The sequence below is a fragment of the Octodon degus genome, unplaced genomic scaffold, assembly GCF_000260255.1.
Source record: "Octodon degus isolate 3935 unplaced genomic scaffold, OctDeg1.0 scaffold00147, whole genome shotgun sequence".
NCBI classification, from domain to species: domain Eukaryota; kingdom Metazoa; phylum Chordata; class Mammalia; order Rodentia; family Octodontidae; genus Octodon; species Octodon degus.
The window spans coordinates 1,260,992-1,276,542 of record NW_004524723.1 but is presented as its reverse complement, the minus strand read 5'-3'; the positions used below and the strand labels follow the sequence as shown (position 1 = coordinate 1,276,542).

The following is a 15,551-nucleotide window of genomic DNA, read 5'->3' as shown; positions in this document are numbered from 1 at the left end:
AAAAAAAAAAAAAGACTGGCGCACCAGCCAGCCTCACAACGGCCTCCTGGCACCTACACTCTCAAGGAGCCCTGCCGCACACTTAGTAGATCTGTGCTGATGAGATACAGGCTCTGTGCCAGGCCATACAACAGTGAGGCTCTTGTCTGGTTCTGATTTATGCCATTTTCTCTGATCAGTCACTCGGGAGGAAGCTAATTGCCATGTCATGAAGTCACTCAAGCAACTCTAGGGACAGGCCGACATGGTGAGGACAGAGAGCTTGTGCCAACCACCATGCTGGAAGCAGACCCTCCAACCTCTGTCAAACCTTCAGATAACTGCTGTCCAAACAACAGCCTGACAGCAACCTCAGGAGCTACTTCCAATCAGAACCATTCAGCAAGGCAGGGAACAGGCACAGTCCCAACTATTAGAAAGGCTGAGGCAAGAGGAGCATGTGAGTCCAGGGGGAGCCAAAGGCCAGCTTGGACAACACAAACCCATCTCATTCCAGCAAGATATCTCAGGGGACTAAGCACCTCCTTATGCAAGCACAGGAACCAGGGTTTGATCCCTGGCACCACATGCCATCTGGGGCCCATCCCAGGGCATTCTGAGCCAGCCACCAAGACTGGGCATGGTGGTGCATGCCTGTAATCTCAGCAATGGTGAAGCTGAAAACAGGAGGATTGCTACGAGTCTGAACTCTGTAGCAAAACCTTGTACCAAATACATTTTTTTAAAAAAAAGTGCTATATGGCTGGGCATGGCCACACACATCTGTAGTCCCAGCACTCAGGAGGCTGAGGCATGAGGCTAGCCATGCATTCAAGGCCATCTGGGCTACATGGTAAGCTCAAGGCCAGCCCAGCCTGAATTATACAGCAAGACTCTGTCCCCAAAACAAAGACCCCAAAGATCTGTTATATACACATACCAACCTCCCCCCATGATGAATGCAATCATTGTTTCTGTTTTCTTAGAAATGAGGCTGCTGGGAGGCTACAGTCAGCCCCAGGAGATGCCATTTACCAGGTTTTCCAAGAGGCTCGCCCAATGCTTACTCTTATAATATTCTTTTATTTGCTTAGTTGAAAGACAATAAAGCATATCCCACATAAAACCTGAACTGCCCATAAAGCTCCTAAAACATATATAAAACATAACCCACATAAAACCTGAATTGCCCATAAAGTTTCTTGTAAGGATCCTAAGAGGCCCTGGAGCAAAGAGGCAGTAGAGGGTTCAGGGCTTCTCCAGTAGCAGAAGCTGCCCTTCAGATGCACAAACATCTCAGAAGCCTGACCTTGGTGGCTGCCAGTGCAGCTCTCAAGATGCCCAGACCACTCAAATGCCATCAGCCAGAGAAACTCACTGAGCTCCTTAAGCTTCCTGCTCCACAGCTCCAGGCCTCAGACCTGTCTCTCTCCTGGCCTGCCCTCTGAGTTCTGATGGTGGTACCCTATCCCATTCTTCAGGTCCATGCTGAACAGCCAAATCAATGGACCCTTCCCACCTGCATTGCCCAGGTTCCTAGGGCACAGAGCTCAGGACGTTTAGCCTGTTGCCAGCTCAGGGTGACAGACCGACCTCCCTCTCCAGAGCCCCACAGTCCTGGCCAAGAGATTGGGGATGCTAGGTCAGAATTCAGGAACAGGCTGCCATCTCCTCTTCTACACCCATCCACAGGGGCCAGCAACTCACCTGCTCATGCCCAAGCAAGGCCAGGCTGCACCTCCCTCTGGGTAAGAACCCCTGCAATGAAGTCTTAATGCACACGGGCCCGCCAGCCCTGGGCCTCCGGCTCAGAACGCATCCTGCCAGGTGCTCACTTACTGACTCTATAGCCCAGGCCTTCTGCATGAATCCTCTTGGCCATGAACTGTCCTTCAATCAATGCTCGAATCTCAACATCACCAGGGAATGCTGGGACCTGTTTCCAAGAAAAGGGGAACACAGTCAGGAAGGCTCAGTGTCATTTGTGTGTGTGTGTGTATGTGTGTGTGTGTGTGTGTGTGTGAGAGAGAGAGAGAGAGAGAGAGAGAGACAGACAGACAGACAGACAGAGACAGAGACAGAGACAGAGACAGAGACAGAGACAGACACAGACAGGCAGGCAGGCAAGCAGACAGACAGACTTAAACAGCCTAGATTTGGAACTTATAGCTGGCTTCTTCAACACATCATTCATACACACAAGCTCACAGCTTCTCATGCACACTACTTGGAGGAACCAAATGCATAGCTCAGCCTCAGGCATCCAAGGCTTCCACAATGCCTGTGACCTGGAATACATTACATGAATCTTGCTGATCACCATTCTCTTTCTTAACAAAACGGAAGTCCCAGTGGCCCCTATTTCTCAGCAATTAGACAACAGAGCCCGGTGTGTAGCTCACACTTGCTCAGTGAGAGCTGTGAGCTTATACTGTATGCCTCACTGTGGAGCATCCTTTACACTGGAGCTGATGGGCACCACCCAGCAGACTCAGCCTGCCTTTTCAACACCTGAGACCAAGAATAGAGTCTACCTTTACCAGCTCCTGCACTCTAAGCTTACCAGCCAGCCAGGAGTCTGCCGCTCTTCCCATGGTAAGCTGTGTCCCACACTGGAGGGCTCAACTACAGGCTCTCCTGAGACAGGAGTGTACCAGTCAGCCCCTGGGCAAGGCCCCAGCCCATCCACAGCTCTCTCCTCCAGCCTTCATTCTCTCCTTTTCAGCCACATTGCATGCTGTAGTTGTATCTCCTTTCTGGACCATGGGCCCTGGAGAGCTGGTGTCAATCATACCTATATGCTGAGTAAACAAAGGTCACTACCTTCTCCTTGAAAAACTAGAACTTATGTGCATAAGGGCATAGTAGTGCACACTTGTACTCCCAGCACTCAGGAGGCTGATGCAGGAGGAGCCTCATGAGTTTAAGGCCAGCCTCAGCTACATAGTGAGTTCAAGGCCAGCATGAACAAGAGTGGGACCACGTCGAGAGAGAAAGAGAGAGAGAGCAAGTGAGCAAACAAGCAGGCATATAGTATTTTCTTTCTTTCTTTTTTTTTTTTTTTTCAGAACCAGGGATTGAACTCAGGCCCTTGCACTTGTCAGACAAGAGCTTATTCTACTGAGCCATCTCCTCGGCCCTGGTATTTTCTTTAGAACAATAGAAACAATATTGATCCTATCAGAGGATCACTATGTGCTCCTGACACTCAGAGCTTTGCATTTAACTCAACACACACTGCCATGTCAGTCACTGAATCCAGGGCCAACCCGACCTAGCAGTGACCAGACAGAGCGTCTTGTGGATGCTCCCCTGTATTTACCGTAGTCACAGACATCTGGTGATGACTTTTGAGACATCAGAAAAGTCAAATCCAAGCCCAAGAATTGACTGATCTACCCCCTCACGGTGCCCAAGGGGTAAGGGGAGCACAAAATGAAGATAGTAGCTTTCAACTCAGGGACGATTGTGTTTAAGCCTCTTTCACCACCTGAAACCTTGAGACTCTGGGCAGGTCATGCAGCCAGGGGCCTCAGTTTCTCCACCTGTAAAGAGGGAAATCATGCCCAGGGGTAGTGAACTTAAGCATGCATGCTGCAGCAGACACATGGGGTCCTTTAACATGTGAACCAAGAGTCTGAGCTGTTTGAAACTTAGTGTCTGAGTCGGAAACCTCAGTATTCAGGTTAAGCTGCAGTCTTGGAACTTTGCAATAAATAAGTGGGTTTTGGGTTGCAGTTTGGGTATCCAGTCTCTAAAAGGTCTGCCATCAGCTGGGTATAGCAGTGCCAGATGGGCATAATGGTGCACATCTGTCATTCCAGCACCTGGGAGGCTAAGGCAGGAGGATGACTAAGAATTCAAGTTCAGCCTGAGCTACACAGTAAGTTCAAAACCAGCCTGGGCTAGACAGTGAGATCCTGTCTTAAAGACAAAAGCAAAAACAAAATGAAAAATATAAAATGTTCATCATCACTGGTCATACCTATCTCATAGTACTGATCTGAGAAGTAAAGGAAGAAAATACAAAAAAACACATGCACAGAGCCTGGGACCAAACAGCACTAGCTAAGTATGGGTGCCTCTCTGTCCTGGAGGCGCTTTCCACCAAGGAGAAATTTCTGACCTTGAGATCTGGGAGCTGTCAGTTAGTGTAGGATGCCGCTCGCCAAGAAGCGTCACCGTGACACTCAGTGACAGCAAGTAGGCGTTAGCTCAGACAGCACGTCCTCCTGGGCAGGGGAGGGTGGCCTAGGGGAAACCCTGATAACTCTGTACACTCAAAGGGTCCTATCAGTAGAGAAGTGGATGAATGAAGTCCCTAGACGCATTATTGATAGGAGACTGTTAAATTTAAAACTGGAATCAGGGTCGCTGTAATATCAATAATATACACACCTCATGGTTTTCTGCATTAAATCTATGACATCCGATTATTTCAGGGGTGATCTCCATTACATCAAAATAAAAGCCTAAAACAAAACCAGGGAGAAATTAGAAGTCAAAAACAAAAACTAGCTCCTCAACAGACTTAGAGAAAGGTGAAATGAGCTATATCGGTGATAAACAACTTTTTAGAGTTCCCCAGTGATCACAGCCAACTGTGACAAGCATCCCATAGGTTTGTCACTCGCCACCACTGACCCACGTCCATGCCCCAGGCCTCCTCTTGCTCCCCAGACAAGCCCTGTGAATGGCTCAGCTCCTTGTCTTCAACAGGCCAGAGGGAAACAGAAAGCTCCCTGGGATAGTTTTGCTTAGTGATTAACCTTTCTGCTCCCACCTGGAAGGCCAGCAGAATAAGCAGCTGCCTGATCCTAAAACTCAGGCAGGTTTGGTGGTGGGAATGCGCACTCTGCCAGCTCCAAAAGCCTGCCAGGCCCAGGGTGCCTTGCCCAGCAGGGGCTTAGGAAGCAGATACTGCAGCTGACAGCTGTGATGCTGTCCCAGGGGCTTCAAGGGGAAAGAGATGCAGCTATGGTCCGGCCTCTCACTGGGCACATGGACACTCTCACACCCCCACCCTCACTCAGATCCAGTGTCCTCCCCAGCTTGTGAGACCCAAGGAATAGAAGTATAGGCCACAGGGCTGGCCTAGACATCCCCATCATCCACCTCTGACCCAGCTCATGGGCCCAGACTGTGGGCCCCTAAAGGCGGCCACCGCCCCATTCCAGGCCCAGGTATTTCTAGACAGTCTACCCAGGTTGCCGCTGTTCCCCATCTCCGTGGACTGCAGTGCCTTAGAGAACTCGCTCCAGGAATGGGAAGCAGATTCATCACGGATCTTCTCTCTCATGAGGGAGCCATTTTTAAAGCTGCAGAAATGTACAAATGCTGAGCACAGGGTCCACAAGTTTTGGGAGGATCCCAGCCCAACGGGCACAGAGAACAGCGCACAGAGCTTCCTGTGAGAACTGTCAGGAAGTGGGACATCTTTCTTGTCACTTGCTAAGGCCCTGACACAAGCCGACAGGTTACATACTATGAACCACACACCATATCTCCATTCGATGGAGTACAGCTCAGATACACTTCAGGGTTTGCCCAGCCTCTATGGACAACCCCACGGTGTGAGGTTTAATGTGTGGTCCTGGGCTTAGGGGATTCCAGGTCGTGGATCTACCTCACTGAGTTCTACTGTCAGCAGAGCTGTAGGTCTCTGGGGTCTCAAGAGCCTGTATTGGGTGTGGGATCTATTTAGTAAGACTGGAATGCTCAATATGGTACCAGGCCGAACTGCACCTCCTTCCCCCTATCCAGGAGCTGTGCCAACCACATCTATGCCCACCACAAGAGTGCCATGTAGTGCTGCGGTTCAACTGGGTTGCAGAAGACGTGGCCTTCTAAGGCAGGCAAGGGCTCCCGAAGCCAGAGAAACAGGGTGTCGCTGGTACCCAGGCTGACCTGGCGAAAGAAGGGCAAAGGGAGTTGCTCAGGTTTTGCCTACAAACACTTCCTCTCTGCTAGCAGCAAGCTCTGCATTGCCCTTCTTTAAAACCTTATCATTTCGCTGCTCACCACTGATGAAACACCATTTCCTCAGGTACCTCTTCTGACCCTCCCATGCCAGGAGAGTCCAAAGTCAGCGAGATTTTGGCCATCAGGGATTCCTTTACTGACTTTCTAGCACAGATGACAACTGTATTGAGAGAACAGTCTGCGTAGTAACTGGCTCTTCAAATGACTTCCCTACTAGATGTGGAAGACATAGGCTATGTTTTCCTGCTCACCTGGGTAGCTCACCACCATCCGGCCACACATCTGACCCTCTGCCTCTGCACCCTCAGAGCTGCCTGTTCACCCAAGTGCACTGAGCTCCTAAGGCAGGAGATGCAGGCCACCACCCCTTGTGGGACCAGCAGACTTTCAGAGAAGAAGCAAAGGTATTGCTGAGGTCCAGCACCCTGGTCCCCAGGGAGGGAAGAGTCCGTTGGTATTAGAAGCCACCTTACCGCAATGTCACCTTCCTCCAGCCTCATGCCTGCCAGCGACGCTGAGAAATAAAAGGGTGGCTCTGGTTAGGTGGAGGCCTCAGGGGACCCATAATGCAAACCACAGCAAGTTTTGGACAACAGCACAGCCTCTGCCTCCCACCCAGCCCACAGGACCAGGCCAGCTGAGGGCTCAGGAGGCCTGGAAGACCACAGGGCTGAGGCTGGAGTCTGCCATCAAGGCTATAATTTGAGCCAGGGAGTCTCAACCTTAAAGGATGCAGACTCCCCCTCCACCAGGCACTCAGACATGCAGAGACCAAGAGAGCCAGGACAAGAGGTGGAAAATGCACAGGCAGAGACAGACCAAGCACGGAGCATGCTAGGCAGGAGAGCGAGGGGCTTTCCTATCCAGAAGTGCAAAAGGGAAGAGACGAGGTTATGCTGACTGTTGCCTGCCTTAGACATGAAGCGCACAGTGACCTTTATCTGTAAGGTTTGCTGATATGCTTAGCAAAAGAACTCCTGGCACACAGCAAGCACTCACTAAATGCACAAATGAGTGAAGGAGAATCAGGGAAGGAAGTGACACTCAAACTCTACTAGTGACATCCAGTTGGCAGTGCTGTCGGAGGCCTTGGATCCATGGACCTCACTTCTGCAAACCTACCCTGCAGCAATGAAAGGACGAGAAGGGAGGTGCAGCTCAAGGCTGTCTATGCTGCCCCAGCACTGAGAGCAATACCACCTCCATGCAGGGGGAACCAGTGAAGAAGAGCTGGCTCAGCAGAGCCCCACGCCAGCTGCACAGGGCTGCCCAGGTGCATCAGAAGAAACGAGGTGCACTCTGGGAGGCTGAGGCTTTTAACCTGAAACCCTGCCTGGGCAACTTGGCAAGAACCTCTATCTACCAAAATAAAAATTAACAAAAGGGCTGGGGATGCAGCTTAGTGCAAAAGCCCTAGGTTCAAGCCCCAGCACCACAAAAGTTTAAAGAAGATAAAGGCCTATGGACATAGCTCAATGGTAAGGCCCTGGGTTCAATCCACAGTGTCACCAAACAACAATCACAGCAGAACAAAAAACCATGGTTATTTATGTGCATAGGGGGACTGGTGAGATGGCTCAGTGGTCTAAAGCACCTACTTGGAACAAGCCTGGCAAAACACAGGGACTGCGGTTCAATCCCCCAGCACCACATGCCAGCCAGCCCTGCCCCCTGGTGGGCTGAGCGGGACACACACACACACACACACACACACACACACAAATAAAAAATTATGAGCATAGGAACAAAACTGTGAGCAGAGGTAATTTTTTGTTTTTTGTTTTTTTTTTGAGACAGGGTCTCAAAAATTATGTAGTTTAGGCTGACCTTGAGCTCACTATATAATCCAGGCTGGCCCCACAAACTCATGGGAGTCCTCCTGCCTTATCTTCCCAAATGCTGGGATTACAGGAGTGCAACACCATGCCCGGCACAGAGGCACTACAATTTTAACCCGCCCTTGTGTCTCTTTAGGAAAAGGACTGCTTTGCTGGGGGTGAGGAGGAAGCAGCAGGCAGTGTGCTGTTCAGTGTGCTGAGCTGCTCACCTCGCCCTTCTTGAGAGACCTGAGGACCTCAGGAGCCCCTGGAGGAGAAGAGGAAAGGCCAGGGAAGGAGACAAGGTGTCTGGACAGGAAACAAGGCATACTGACAGATCAGACAACAGGGCAAAAACAGAACAATGCCCTGGAGGAAGAGTGGAGCACAGGTGTCCTCTCAGAACAGGAACGGCTGGGTGAGGTGCATGCCTGCCTCCTCGAAGGGCCCTCAGCTGTCACCAGCAGGGAGCAGCTCCTGAAGGTGGTGGGGCCAAGCTGGGGTACAGACAAGGACTCAAATTTTAGAAAGGAAAGGGGACACCACCTTAGCCAAGAGGCTGGACAGGAATTCTTCAAAGTCCACAAGAACCCGTGGGCCCCAGGCACTCACCTGGGTTGTCTCCAGTGAAGGCCACCACTCTGCATCCAGGAGCAAATCCATAGCGCTGGATGTAGTAGGAAGAAATGGCTCCCTAAGGAAAAAAAGCAAGCGCCCTGCTGAGGTAAATCCAGCCTGCTCAGGGCAGCATCCCCACCTCAGGAACACGCAGGGTCCAGGTCACTGGAGCTGCAGGAGCCTCCTGCAGAGACTGGAAGAGTGGTGAGCACTGTCACTACCCAGGCACATCCCTCGGGATGACAAACTGCCAGGAGCACCCCACACAGGCCTGGCACCGCAGCATGAGGTCATCCCAGAGACCACTTGATTTCCAAATTGAGGTTGGTGAGAACAAAACAATCTCCAACTTTAGCCTGCTTTTGTAAGCTCTAAGTTCTGGGTACAGCACTGGAAAAATGAGAAAGTAACAGGACACCAATAAGCAAACTCAAGGCAGTAGATAATTTCCTCAAACACCTGCTTATTGTCCCAGCCACTGGATAAGGACAATCAGACTCACATGTGCAGAGAACAATGTGCTTAGGAAAATAAAGCAAAAATGGTTGGCTTGGGGGTGGGGACCCATCCAGGAACCACAGACCTCAGTCAGAATGCAGGTCACTCCTTGAACAGACCCATATTCTTAACAAAACAGCAATGAAAAAGAAACAAAACTTTTTCTTTTCCTGACTATACTTTAGTTCCAAAAGTTTAAAATAAACGATAGGACTTCCTGGTATCAGGAAGGAAAATTTTGCTCCAGCCAGCAAAATCTGAGCAGTTCCCATCAGAACAAGCCATCCCTATCCCCTGGGAAAACAAATGCCTTGGCCTAGGTTGCCCTGGGATTTAGAACCTGAGCCAGGGCTCACATGCAGGTGGTTCAGCTGGCAAAGTGATGCTAGGAGACAAGGGTAAGGGGTGCAAAGAATGAACAGGAAGCAGGGTGTGCAGGGTGAGCACTGTCACTGCAGCAACTGGTGACAGGTGTCCTACAGGCTGTGCACATCCTGCGCCTGCAGGGTCCGAGTGCAGACGCAGTCAGAAGCCTCAGAGTAGAAAGTGAGGAAATGAAAGTCAGGCAGGAGCTGCCAGGTGACACCTGGCACAACAGCTGGCAAGGAGGCTAACAGCAAAGACACAAGGTAGGGCTTGAGAAGGTTCTGGTATAAAATATATCTCCAAGTACTTTGGTATAGAAAACAAGACAATTATTTGGTGCTACCTTCAAAAATGACATGCCCAAGAGTAGGGCTCTTATGTGTCTCCCCATCACGTGCCACATGCATCACATGATGACACAGTTTTGTCCACCGGTTCTCTCTACCTACTCCAAAGCTCACTTCTCCTAGGTCTTTTCTTAGAGGCACACACTCTTGGCAAGAGCCTGCTGCCCTGGACAAAACTTGACTCAACTTCACAAGAACTAAAAGCCATGCCCAGAACAGCCACCAACCCCTTCCTGCCTTTCCGAACTGCACTGTCTGCCCACTGCTAGGCCACATGGTTCGCGCCCTGTCAGCTTCTATGCGACACAGCTGTTTATCCTCGGCTCCATGCACCAGCCCCATGGCATACCCTGACAACAATGGTTTTGCTTGGATTTTCTGCCTTGTGATGCCAAAGGCACTTTGCAGCATTATCTGTGAGAATCACATCTTAGAAGGTGAAAAGTGCTTATGGGGCTGAGGTTCCTGGGGGTACTCACAAGAGCCCCATTCTCCCGTGGTCAGTTCCAAGACTCTCTTCAGCCCTGGGGGGGTCTCTTCTCCCTTCACACCCATTCTCTCTCCTGTAGAGTTCTTTCTGGGTGTTCGGACCATGTGGCACCTGCACCCCAATACAGGGCCCAGTGGTGGGACCCAGCTCTAGTCCATTATCTCCCTGGGACAGCCAAGGGCAGGCCTGGCCAATCAGGGCACTTCTGGTTGTTCATTCTGAATGGACATTACTGGTCAAGTGTCTTTAATTGACCCAAGCCACCAGGCACAGTCTTAAGCACTTTAAACTTATTACCATTGACGGATTATTCACATTTTTTCAGGTGAGGAAGCTGAGGTACAGATTAAATCAATGCAGTTCTGGGCTGGTGAGATGGCTTAGTGGTCTAAAGCACCTACTTAGAACAAGCTTAGCAAAAGCACAGGGACCACGGTTCAATCCCCCAGCACCACATGCCAGCCAGCCCCACCCCCTGGTGGGCTGAGCTGCCCCCCCCCACATAAATAAATAAAATTTAAAAAAAAAATCAATGCAGTTAGTGGCAGAGCCAGGACTTAGTCCTAGACAGTCTGGCATCAGGATCTGTGTTCTGCCAGGCTCTCTAATACTTCCCTGTGTTCTATGTGCCTCAGGCCTAAGTACCTTCAGCAGTGGCTCCTGGGCCTAGAAGGTCAGCTTTGGGTATACTTAGTCCTTAGGAGTGAAATCACCCAGAGTTCCCCTTCACCATAAGTCAGGAATCTATACACACACCTGAGCCCTGCTATGTGCAAAGCACTGACCAACATCCTTTACCTTGACTTTGCCACTTGCCTTAGAGTAACCTGCAACCCTGTGTATGTGCCTGTGTGACAGATGGATGGACATGTGTGTAATGCGTGGCAGGGCTTCCAGCAGCCGCCGGGGCTGAGAGCAGACCTGTCACTGGGAGGGGACCTACCACCACTGAGCAAGATGGCACTGGTGACCCAAGCTTCTCTTCTAAATGAGGGGCACAGGCACTGAGGCAAGCCTGGGACCAGACCTTCTCTTGGATCTGTAACAAATTCATTCCAGAACCTGAGGAAGGAAGGAATAAAAAATAGAATCATTTGAAGAAAGAGCCGTTGGTGAAAACTGGCAGACAATTTTTCACACAAACTCACATGTTATTGTTAAACTTATTACAATTGACCAATTATTCCCATTGTTCCAGGTGAGGAAACTGAGGTACAGATTAAATCAATGCAGTTAGTGGCATTGAAGTGCAGTTAGTGACATGCATAGCAAGTGTGGGACATCCACATCCTCTTGGAGCAGTGACCCAAGGGGCAGAAGGCCACCCCCCACTATCCCTTACACACTCAAACACCATAGTGGCAGGAACTTTGTGAGCTCCCATGTAGAAGGTGGGGAGCAAAGTTAAAGGTCCCACAGTGCTGAGGAACAAGAACCCGTGCCCACAGGAGCAACGCTGTGACTGCCAGCAGTGCGAGCAGCCCTGGGGCAGGTGCAAGGAGCATTCCAGCTGCTCTGGGTCTGCTCTCCTAATATACCATGCATGAACAGAACCTTCAATGAACAGCTCCCTGCAGGACCCAGGCTTCTGATGCTCATATGTTGTGAGGGTCCCTGGCACCACACTGTTCCATGTGACCCTGCACGATGAGGCAGGATGACAGCCTGTCACTTCCAAGATTAGCATGGAAAACATCGAAGCTTTTGCTTGCCTGTCCCTGCCTATAACATCATCAGTAGCCCTAGAGGGGCCCACGTGCTGAGGCCAGGAGGCCACCCGCCTGCAGTCCCACACAGACCCTTGCACGGGGGTCCTCCAGCTCCAGTGGAGCCTTGGATAACAGCAGCCCTGCAGCCAGCTTGCTGCCACCTGCTGAGATCCGGAGCCAGTACTGCCCAGCCAAGCACTCGCACATTTCTGACCTTCAGTGAGAGGGTGAGAAAACAAATATGTGTGGCCCTTGGCTACTAAGTCACTTGTGACACTGCAAAAGATAACTAGTATCATCTCTTCTTGGCAAATCAGAGCTGCACAGTCAGCACCTAGCACGGTGGGTGGATGGGGCTGTTGCTGCCCACACGCAGTGGAAGGAGTACCCACCCACCCTGGAGCGTACCATCACTGTAGTCAATCGGGGAGTAAGAGCCAAGGAAGAGGGAAGCGGCAAAGCTGCTGACCAAAGAAATTCTCTGGAACAGAAACACAGTGAGAAATGACTTATTTCCACATTCCCTAATCCACTGAATGTTTCTGACCATGCATACAATGTGAAGAGTTCTGTTTCCTTTCCTTTTCTTTCTTTCTTTCTTTCTTTCTTTCTTTCTTTCTTTCTTTCTTTCTTTCTTTCTTTCTTTTTTTTTTTTCAGTACCAGGGATCAAATTCAAGACCTTGCACTTGCCAGGCAGGCGCTTACACCACTGAGATACATCCCCAGTTCTGTTTCATTTTCTTTTATTATACTTATTTGCTTATTTTATTTTATTTGTATTTTAGGGAAGGGTCTATAGGGTGTTTAGAGTCTCAATACTAGGTTGGACTCATAGTGATTCCGCCTATTTACAGCCAGCCTCCCAAGAGTCTCAACTGCTGTCTCCCAGTCTCAATTGCTGGCTCAGCATGCCCTGGGGGCGGAGCTAGCACAGCGGGCCTGGGGATCAAACCCCAGGCCCCTGGGCCTGCTTGTGAGCACTTTAATCCGCTGAGCTATTTGGCTGGCCCCTTATTTTATTTTTGAGATTGGACCTTACTATGTAGTCCAGGCTGGCTTTGAACTTGCAATCCTCCTGCCTCAGCCTCCTGAGGACTGGGACAAAAGGGACACACACCATTCTGGCTTTGAAGGCAGTTGGGGAAGAAAAGTGGAAGCTTTTAGGAAAATGCCCAAATAATGATGGAAACTAAGTCTCCTAGGTAAAAGCAGCAAGAACAGGCCAGGCGTATAGCTCTGCTGTGCAGCAGCTGCCCGTCAAGCAAAAGGTCATGAGTTTGATTCGGGTACCAAAAAAAAAAAAAGACAAGTAAGAACTAATTTCTGGAGAGAGCACTTTCTGCAGTTTCTTTCCAGCCATGAAAGAAAACTGCATGATCAGTGGAAACAAAAAACTAAAGCCTTGCAGGACCACTGCATATAGGGAAGCCGGATTCCTGCACAGGACATGGGCACCCTCACGTGTCGTCCCTGTCTGTGTTCCTTATGCAGGCACTGAGGGCAGACATGACCTGTGGCTACGGGACTCAGCATGAGCCAAGGCACTGTTGAGTTCAAGGAAAATTAAGTGAACGCTGCCTCTCAGAAGCCACTGATCCCAATCACATGCCAGAGCAGGACAGCCTGCAGGTCCGTGTACCTATCAGCCCACCACGGCCATGGGACTCAGGGGACAGTGCTCCTGTCTCCTCTCTCTAGCAGGTCACTTGTGTTCTACACACAATTTGAATGGGTTTTTTCTCTCCTCACAGATGAATGCTGCAGAACAATGTATAATCCTGACTCATTAAATAATGAACTACAAACTAATCTGCAGGATTAAAAATATGCTTCCGGCCATACACAGCGGTACACACCAACTATTTGGAAGGCTGAGGCAGGAGGATTGCAAGCTCAAGACCAGCCCTGGCAATTTAGGAAGATTTTGTCTCAAAAAGGGGGAAGGTAGACAAAATAAAAGCCAACAATTTATATAATGAATATGCACTAATATTGTTAAATAATTATCCAAAAGTATTATTAAAAATTATTCTTATAGGGGCTGGGGAGATGGCTCAGTGGAAAAAGTGCTTTCCTGCCAAGCGCAAGGGCCTGAGTTCAATCCCCAGTTCCGCAAAAAAAAAAAAAAAAATTATTCTTATAAGGTTTGGAAATGTGACTTGGTGATAGAATACTGCGTGGCATGTGTGAGGCTTGGAGTTCACCCAGCACCACAAAAAAAGAGAAAAGAAAACAGGCCCTGGGTGAGTTAATCATTTGCTTGTTAGAAAAATGCAATTACTACCCAAGGAGTGAAGCTACTTCTCTACCAACGTCTCATGCTGCCTTCCTTCAGCTACGCAGCTGGAAGGGAAGCTGGGTCTGTGAAGCAGGCTCAGGTGAACGCTTGCAGCCAGGGAAACAAAGACCAGCCCTGCCTTCCTCCAAAGAAACTCTGACCTATACCGGTCAAATGTCTCATCCTACCTTCACCCACCACACATGACCATGAGCACAGAAGGAGACTACAGCACCTCCTTGGGTGGTCTCAAGAGACATCAGGCCCTACCTCCACTTGACCCTGCCCTCACCCTCTGGTCAAGGTAGCCCTTGACTTCTCCTTCCCACAATTCAATTCCTCCCTCTTCTATGGGAACAGCCTGATGACAAATAAAGGGAAACTGAACAAACATGCACTACTTAATGGCCGGGGTGTCTTAAGAACTGGATACGTGGGCCATTTCACCACTGTGAACCAAAGAGTTGGACAGTGTAGCCACCGCACACCTAGCTATGGCTGTCCCCTCTGAGGCTGCAAACCTCCGGGCGCAACACTGCACCAAGTACTACAGGTGGTTATAACAATGGCATTTGTGTGTTGAAACACTAAGGTACAGATTTTTTGTCTCTACATTCTTTGAAACTTTTTTAAAAGAGAAATGATACAGAATTTCAAACCAAGATGATAGGAAATTAACAATGGTTATTATATTTCACATTGTTATCTTCAGAGTAGGGCTCAAATTACCACATATTGCCTTTGTATTTTTATATAAACACAATATTGATATCTTCAGAATATCTAAAATAAAGCTTTTTAAAAAACCAAAATAACCAACACCAGAAACTCAAAATAATATTTTCATAAAAAGTTTCTGGGGCCAGGGAGACAGCTTAGTGGCATACGCACCTGCCCGACAAGCATAAGGTCATGAATTCAACTCCCGGTACAAAAAAAAAAAAAACAAACTTCTGTATAGCAGAGCACACAACCAACAGAGTAAAGAAATAGCCAACAGAATGGGAAAAAATCTTTGTCAGATATGTCCTGGACAGAAAATTAATACCTAAAATAGACAAGGAACTAAAAAAAAAAAAAAAAGAGACTCCCACATGGAAGACCCAATAAAAAATTGGCAATTGAAATAGACACTTCTCAGAAAAAAGATGGCCAAATACATACATGAAGAAGATATTCATCATTGGCCATTAGAGAAATGCAAATTAAAACAACACTGAGATTCCATCTCACCCCAGAAAGAAAGGCTATCATCAAGAAATCAACGGATGACAAACGCTGGAGGGGCTATGGGGAAAAGGGAACCTTCTCCATTGTTGGTGGGAATGTAAACTAGTATAACCCCTGTGGAAAACAGTACAGAGATTCTTCAAAAAACTAAAATTAGGGCCGGGGAGATGGCTCAATACAATAAGTGCTTCCCTGGCAAGTGCAAGGGCCTGAGTTCAATCCCCCATTCTGAAAAA

General features: G+C 49.1%; 1 protein-coding gene across 2 annotated transcripts in view; it reads right to left on the bottom strand.

The window, feature by feature from the left end:
- Xylb (xylulokinase) overlaps positions 1 to 15,551 on the bottom strand; it is a 36,719-nt gene that overhangs the window by 7,475 nt on the left and 13,693 nt on the right. For both annotated transcript variants that reach the window (XM_004642149.2, XM_023702225.1), the window contains 8 exons: positions 12,215 to 12,287; positions 11,041 to 11,159; positions 8,391 to 8,472; positions 6,435 to 6,475; positions 5,771 to 5,886; positions 5,182 to 5,297; positions 4,378 to 4,451; positions 1,819 to 1,915 (listed from right to left, as the gene is read on the bottom strand). In XM_004642149.2, the coding sequence (XP_004642206.1) occupies positions 1,819 to 1,915; positions 4,378 to 4,451; positions 5,182 to 5,297; positions 5,771 to 5,886; positions 6,435 to 6,475; positions 8,391 to 8,472; positions 11,041 to 11,159; positions 12,215 to 12,287 (718 nt within the window). The remainder of the gene's footprint in view (positions 1 to 1,818; positions 1,916 to 4,377; positions 4,452 to 5,181; positions 5,298 to 5,770; positions 5,887 to 6,434; positions 6,476 to 8,390; positions 8,473 to 11,040; positions 11,160 to 12,214; positions 12,288 to 15,551) is intronic.